General features: G+C 32.3%; 1 protein-coding gene across 7 annotated transcripts in view; it reads left to right on the forward strand.

Moving 5' to 3' along the window:
• The first annotated feature begins 106 nt into the window (after positions 1 to 106).
• Positions 107 to 7,565, forward strand: part of LOC124952371 (serine-enriched protein) — a 7,795-nt gene continuing 336 nt past the window's right edge. For 2 of the 7 annotated variants that reach the window (XM_047502141.1, XM_047502142.1), the window contains exons 1-8: positions 107 to 2,000; positions 2,925 to 3,127; positions 3,403 to 3,538; positions 4,455 to 4,493; positions 5,540 to 5,657; positions 6,137 to 6,294; positions 6,543 to 6,674; positions 7,208 to 7,390. In XM_047502141.1, the coding sequence (XP_047358097.1) occupies positions 2,940 to 3,127; positions 3,403 to 3,538; positions 4,455 to 4,493; positions 5,540 to 5,657; positions 6,137 to 6,294; positions 6,543 to 6,674; positions 7,208 to 7,390 (954 nt within the window). In that variant the 5' untranslated portion in view covers positions 107 to 2,000; positions 2,925 to 2,939. The remainder of the gene's footprint in view (positions 2,001 to 2,924; positions 3,128 to 3,402; positions 3,539 to 4,454; positions 4,494 to 5,539; positions 5,658 to 6,136; positions 6,295 to 6,542; positions 6,675 to 7,207; positions 7,391 to 7,565) is intronic. The other 5 variants (XM_047502136.1, XM_047502138.1, XM_047502137.1 and 2 more) reach the window with 5 other exon arrangements.

Below are 7,565 nucleotides of genomic sequence, written 5' to 3' on the forward strand. Positions count from 1 at the left end.
TTATTTATTTATAATTTCTTTTTTTTTTTGTTGTTGTTGTTGAATTTTATATATACATGCAATATCGACGTTTATTAGAGAGAGAGAGAGAGAGAGAGAGAGAGAGAGAGAGAGGGGGAGAGAGAGAGAGAGAGGGAGAGATCGATCTCCTTGAATTATTTTTAAAGATCCCAGAAAAATCTGAGAAAAGAAAAATATGATAAAGATCATAAGGTCAGGTTTTTGATATTTTTGTCGATATTTTGTTATGCATGGTCGACATGTACTACTTGTTGCGGAACCAAGCGCTATTGATTACCGGAGAAGGATAGAGATGGTCGAAGAGAGACGACGCGTTTTCTACCATGTACGTGAATGGCTCCGATCTACACACCGGTACGGATTTTGAGCTTGACCCGGATTCTCATCGACATCGAGTTCACGTTTACCTTCACTTTCATTACACTCGCGTCATAACCAAATATCTATCGGCAGAGGATTCGTCCAAAGGTGATGCGAACATTCATGATTTTCTTATTTAATCTAATTTCGATTGTTGTCTAAAAAAAAGAAACGAAGAAAAAGACGGAAAAAAAAGTAAAAAGAATTAATTTCTTACGTTACCTTTTTTAACCAATGTTTGTACTATATGTAAAGAAAAAAAAAAAAAGAAAAAAAAAAAAGAAGAGAAGAAGAAGAAGAAGAAGAAGAAAAGAAGCAAGAAAAGAATATATAAAGAAATGAGAGTGCAAAAGTTTGTCGTTTTTCTTTTTCTTTTATTTTATTCAACTTTTTCCTCTTGTGATTTATTTTTTCGAACGTAAGAGATATTTCGAAGATGAAAGATCATTAAAAAATATACAAAGAAAAAAAAAAAAGAAAAGATAAAACAAATAAATCTTTAATATCAAATAACGGAGTATTTATTGACGTTACGTATATCGAGTAGTACCTTTCGTATAAATCGTTTTAAAGGCAAATTGGATCGGTTGATAAATTTCAAAGAAGATGGTACCGACACTGTGATAAGTGGTAATTTGAAAGACGATAAAGAGAATAAAAAAAAAAAGGACCTCCCGTTAAAGCGGACGTCCTTGCGCCCTGTTTACGCCGACGCGAAGCGATTCTCGTTCATTGCGGCTGCGCATTCGGTGAGCTTTTCAGAGCTTCGGGAGGGTAGCAAGAGAAAGATAGATAGAGACAAGCAGAGGTTGCTCTTCGTAAGTCGAAGCGTACAGAACTGGAAAGCATTCTTTTGTTGGGTTCGCGACGTTCATTCGTTCATTCGTACCATCTTGCAAAACGAGTTTTTATTGGGGAAAAAAAACGCGTGACCACAGAAACAGTTCAGTTTATTTCGTTAACGAGAATTTTTCTTCCTTATTGCAAAGATTACTGTCTATTAATTTTTCTCTCTTTCTCTTCACCCCCTCTCTCTCTCTCTTTCCCTCTCTCTCTCTCTCTCTTCTATTCACGGGATTCTTTTCAAGTGAAAGAAATCTCAATAAGAATCCTCAAGTTTCATTTCTCTTGGCAACCATTAGAAGAGAAAAATTTTTCGTTAGTGAAAGAAAGGCTGCTGGGAGAGTTCATTTGTAGAGCTCGTGGGAGATAGGTGGAGCGTGTGTGCGCGTTTGTGTCTGTGTCTGTCTGTGTACGTCCTGTGTATATCTCTGCGTGTATGTATGTGTGAGAGAACGAGAGAGAGAGAGAGAGAGAGAACGAGAGAGATCTATCGAGAGAGGTTATCGTACGCAAAGTTTCAAGCCATTTTTCTCTTTTCATCCTGCTTGTTTTGTTTAAATCCTCATCCAATTGTATCGTTTTAAACCTTGAAAGAAACATTCAATAGCAGAGAAGAGATGCTCTTCCGAGAGTTTTGAACCGTGGCCGAAAGCGTCGAGGAACATGAACACGGTGGGGTGTGCGTGAATCGAGAGACAAAAGTTAGCTGGGTAAAAGTGTTTTTACGGGGCAAAAGTAGCCCGGCGAGCGAGCGGGCTCCGGGACTCGAGCAACAGGTAATTTTCCTATACTTTCTTTGGGACACTACTTTTACTTGACTTCCTCTAGTTCGACTTTTCGAGAGGGCGATAGTAGAATAGAGAGTTGATCGAGAATCAAGGGTTGTACATTGTTTTCCGTTTTTGTCCAATAATCGATTTTATACGAACCATGGCATTAATCTCTTATTTATTTCTTTCATAATTAATACCTTAACGAGAATCTTTAATCAGTCTGATCGTAAAACGTTATAATTTATTTTCAATATTTTTGTTATTAAATAGATCGTTAGATAAATCAAATAAATAAATCGTGATACATCGTAGATAATGTCTTAATGTTCTTGACTCACGCTACGATTATTTGAAGGTTTCTTTTTGTTTTCTTTTTTTTTTTTTCTTTCCTTTTTTTCTGCACAGTCGTGAAAGAAAGTATATGATCAGGGAGTGAAGGTGGAGGAGGTGGGGGGAGGAGGGGAAGGGAGGACTGGAAGATTTCTATGTTTAAAATAGGTTAATCGTGTGGCGGATGAAAAATTGGTTTTGCTATACGAAGAAATAATTCGATCTCGCAAAGGGAAGAAGGTAGAATGAAAGAAAAAGAAAGAGATGGAGATAGATTTGTTGGTGGGGTGGGAATGGAAAGTGGGAGGAAACGGATAGGATATAAGAATCTATCGACGAATTTATTACTAGTGATTTTTCTCCTCGATAAAAGGCTCGTTATAATTTATTATTGGTCGTCCATTGAAGAGAGAATTTTTAAACTATGATCGTTCTTCTTTTCTTTTTATTTTTTTTTTTTTCTTCTATTTTTAATTAATTTATATTTGAATCATTTTTATTCTCTTTTCATTCATTTTTTTTTCTTCTTCTTTTTTTTTTCTTTTCTTTTATTTTCTTTCTTTCTTTCTTTCTTTCTTGCTTTCTTTCTTCTTTTAGGAAAGCACAAGCCCGATGCCGGAAGCTTCGGGATCGCGGGTGGTCGATGAGTCGGATTATTCGACCTTTGAGAATAAGACCGGTCTCGCCGAAGACATGAAGTTTCTGGCGAGCATGCCAGAACTTTGCGATGTCACTTTTCTCGTTGGTGACACGAGAGAGCCTGTTTGCGCCGTAAAGGCTGTCCTCGCCGCTAGAAGTAGGTTAGTATCGTGTGTATCAACATTTTTCTTGTTTTTTATTTTTTTTTTTTTGTCCCTCTCCTTTCTTTCCTATTTTTTTTTATGTCTTTTTGTCTTTTTGCTCGAAAAGAAAAAAGAAAAAAGAAAAAAAAGAGAACGACTTGATCTTTTGGTCGTTCGTGAAACTTCGAGAGAAAAAAGAACAAAGAAGAAAAAGAAAAGGAATTAATTTTGTTTGTTTTTCTGTTTTTTTTTTTTTTGTTTTTTTTTTTTTTTTTTTGCTTTTTGATTCACAGAGTTTTTCATAAAATGTTGTACCAAGCACCAAGTCCTCAACGGAAGAAAGAAGCGCCAACGAGAGAGAACAAGATACGACTTTTTTTAAAGAGAAGCTCCGAACCTTTGCTGAACTTGCAAAACGCGGCACAGCAGGTAAATTAATCGATTAGTTTGGACGTTGGAATCCTTGCGGTCAACCTTGCGAAGAATTCCTTATATGGAACGTACGTTCTATATATACAAGGTGTCCCAGAATAAGCTGAGAAATATTTTAGGATTGTCTTCGATAAATCAAAATAATATAAAAGTTCATATAAACGTATGTGTCACGTTTGACATTGGTTTCCTTTTTTTTTTTTTTTTATCGCAATTTATCCTTTCGTTAAATGGATTTTAAATGAATTTTTAGACAATTTCTGAAGGAACGATTTTCAAACAAATATATAGATCGTGAAGTTTCTATCGTCTGATTTATTTGGTTCATTTAAATCCAATGGATTTTTACTAATGGACTTATTTGTAATTCATTGTATACAAAACGCCCATTGACAGTATTGAAAGTTTACGTGAAAGAATCGAACGAAGTTTCCAATATAAATACGAGCATATGAAGTGAATGAGACAATCATTGATAAGGCGTATGTATGGAGATGCATTGTATGGAAATGCATTTCAAAAATCTTTCATGAAAGTGAACAGATAGAGTTCGTTTAAAATTAAATTTGCTGTAACACGAAAAAAACAAAAAGAATATGTCAAAACATATAATGTTATATGAACATTTTTGATTATTTTGATATGCTAAAGTCATCATTAAATTATTTCCCATTTATCCTAGGATTTATCCTTTGTATGTATCTATATGTACATATGAAACGTTTGTGTGTCTATGTGTAAAATAATTTTGAAAAATATCAGATGAGATACTCTTTATAATACATATATATATATATATATATATAGGTATTAAAGAAGCAACATTCGTACATATTTTTCTTTTCTTCTTTTTTTATAAAATTAGTGATTATGGCGAGATATAGTAAGTGTGCATTTGTTATGTGTCAAACAGCGATCAGGGTTTACGCAGCAGCTGGCACCCATACAAGAGGTACTTCTTAAAAGATCGCATAAGATTTTTCCATAGAAATTCTTATTGCACACACCACTTACAATTCTCTTTTCTTCGAATGATCTTTTATGAAAATTTATTAATACACAAGTAGATCGAACTGATAAAGATCTTTTAGTGAATGTCACGCCCCATTTTTCTTTTTTTTTTTTCTTTCTGTATTTTTTTTTTTTTTCCTTCTTTTTTTCGTAGACGTTGATATTGATTTATCGTAAGTGTACATTACGCATTTAATTTGTGTCGAGAGATTCGGATATTTAGTATCTATTTAGTTTTCTTTCTTTCTTTCTTTCTTTTTTTTTTTTCTTCTTTTCAAATCGATTCGAAATTGCATGTGATATATATATTTCATCTTGTTTGATTTTTCAATTTCTTTTCCGGCGTATCAAATCTTGCACGCTTCACTTTTACAATGCCTTTACGAAATATCAATATTAAACCAATTTATAAGATATCCAATTTATGAGATAGGTATGTAGTATATATATGCGTACGTGGTATTACATTTTTACGATTTCTCTGTATGAGCGAGTAAAATCTTGTGAATTCTTATTTCTTTTTCTTCAATTTTCTTTTTTTTTTTTTTTTTTTTTTTTTATGTGTATATAATTCTCTATAGAAAATTTATTAGGCACAGTTCTAATGCTTGAAAGCACGGTAGATTTGGTTTTGATTAATATCGTTGCATCGTTCATTATATCTATTCGTACTTTATATCAAAATGATCAAATATTTGAATGACCTTCATTTTTACCCATTGACAATTTCGATCAATTCTTTAGAAAACTAAACGAAGTTTAACTTTGAAATTTAAAAAAAAAAAAAAAAAGAAAAAAAAGAACTAAGAAAATGAATGTATCATTGGAGCAATGGGTAAAAAGTAAAGAAAAAAAATAAAAAAATAAATGCACCTATGCTGGTGGAATAGCTTAAGCATGATTTATAAAGATCTAAATGAATCTCGCCATTTGATATTACGCGCAAGTTCGATTTTAATGAAGAAACATTGAATTCCATGCTCGTAGCCGCAATCGAATCAACATCATACTCTGATCATCGAGGAGTTCGAGCCGGATGTTTTTCGTCAGCTCATCGAGTACATTCATACCGGTTGCGTCACTCTACAACCAAGAACACTGTTGGGTAATTAAATAATACTATTATCTTTGATTAAATTGAACGTTGGCGATAGCTTATCGGTGTAACACGACCATCCTGATGAATGTTGTTTAATTTATATAACTATCTAACTTTCGAAATGGTTATATTGATAATATATAAACCAGAAAGATAATGAATTTTATTGTTTTCACTTTTTACTGTTTATTATTTACTATTTAAACATATATATATATATATATATATATATATATATATATATATATATATATATATAAAAGACAGAGAGAGAGAGAGAGAGAGCGATCGATCGATCGTCGATCTCGAATCTATTATTGTCGATGGCTATGCGAGCTAATCGATACCCGATAAATTAACGTACGGTAAACATTCCGTTGATAGGGAACACGAGCATGTGTTTGTTTGTTCCACCCTGACTAATACTGATAATCAATACTTTATGCGTTACCGAGTCCGATCGATCGACTTTTTCATTTGTACAGGTGTCATGAATGCCGCCGATTATTATGGACTCGACGAACTTAGAAAAGCCTGTGCTGGATTCGTTCAATGTTGCATAACCGTCGACACAGTTTGTGCGCTCTTAGCCTCGGCTGAACGTTATATACAATACAAATGCACCAAATCTTTGGTTCAAAAGGTAAAACAAATTTTCAAACTATCTTATCTTACTGTTACGATATATATTTTTCTAATTTCTAAAAATTTATTTAATTCCTTATATACATTGACGAAGCATCTTCAAACGAAATCAATTTACAAAATGTTAGTTCTACCAGATAAGATTAATCTTCGATAAGATAGAATTGATAATTTAAAAATGATAAATCCATATGACATTTTTGACATGCAATGTAGTAAATGTTTTTATTTATTTTCTATTCGAAGGTATTAGAGTTCGTAGACGAACATGGAAACGAAGTGTTGAACTTAGGATCTTTCACGTTGTTGCCTCAACACGTTGTTCGTTTGATTTTAGCAAGAGAAGAGTTGCGTGCTGACGAGTTTACCAAATTTCAAGTAAGTGAAAAAAAAATATTCTAGAAAGCGAAATAATATATATATATATATATATAAATGTTATGAATCAAGCGACTAATAATACCCGGCTATTATGAATAATGACTAAAACGACAGCGCAGCCTGTTAGATATTGATTAATTTATTAAATTGACCAGATGTTACGAATAAAGCTACACTCCCCTTTGAACAATTTGTTTTGATAAGAAAAAAAAAAAAAGGAATTATACTTCATCGTTAAGTATTATTAATTTTTTATGAATTATTTAAAAATATTTCAAAACAATACGTTCATATTATGCGGGTTACATCAATAAAATAATATGTTTCTATTATACCTACTAATTGGACATTGGAATAAATTTATTGTAAAAAAGTATCTAAAAAGATTCTAACACTGAAATTTATTACTCGACTTTATTTGTCATTGTTCATAATACCCGTATTAATCTCTCAATTAATATATATATATATATATATATATATATATATATATATATATATCGTAATCTTTTTATTACCTTATATTTTAGGCAGCCTTGATGTGGAGCAAGAAATACTATGACAGTAATCAAGATACACCGTTGAAAGATATAATCGGCAACTTCCTTGAATATATTCAATTTCACAAGATTCCAACAAATGCTTTGGTAAATGATGTTCATCCATTAGGATTGGTGCCCGATGGTATCATCATGAACGCTTTAGCATATCAGGTGCGTTTAGTTTATCCAACATTTACAATTTATACGTTTCTACGTTTTTGTACGATATAATGAATCTCCAATTAACATAATGATAGGATTGAACATAATGATAAGTTAATGAATCCAATGTTCAAAAATTATTAAAAAAACTATATCTCCTATTTATGAATACACATACTGTGTA

The sequence above is a fragment of the Vespa velutina genome, chromosome 10 (genome assembly GCF_912470025.1).
Source record: "Vespa velutina chromosome 10, iVesVel2.1, whole genome shotgun sequence".
In the NCBI taxonomy this organism is placed as follows: domain Eukaryota; kingdom Metazoa; phylum Arthropoda; class Insecta; order Hymenoptera; family Vespidae; genus Vespa; species Vespa velutina.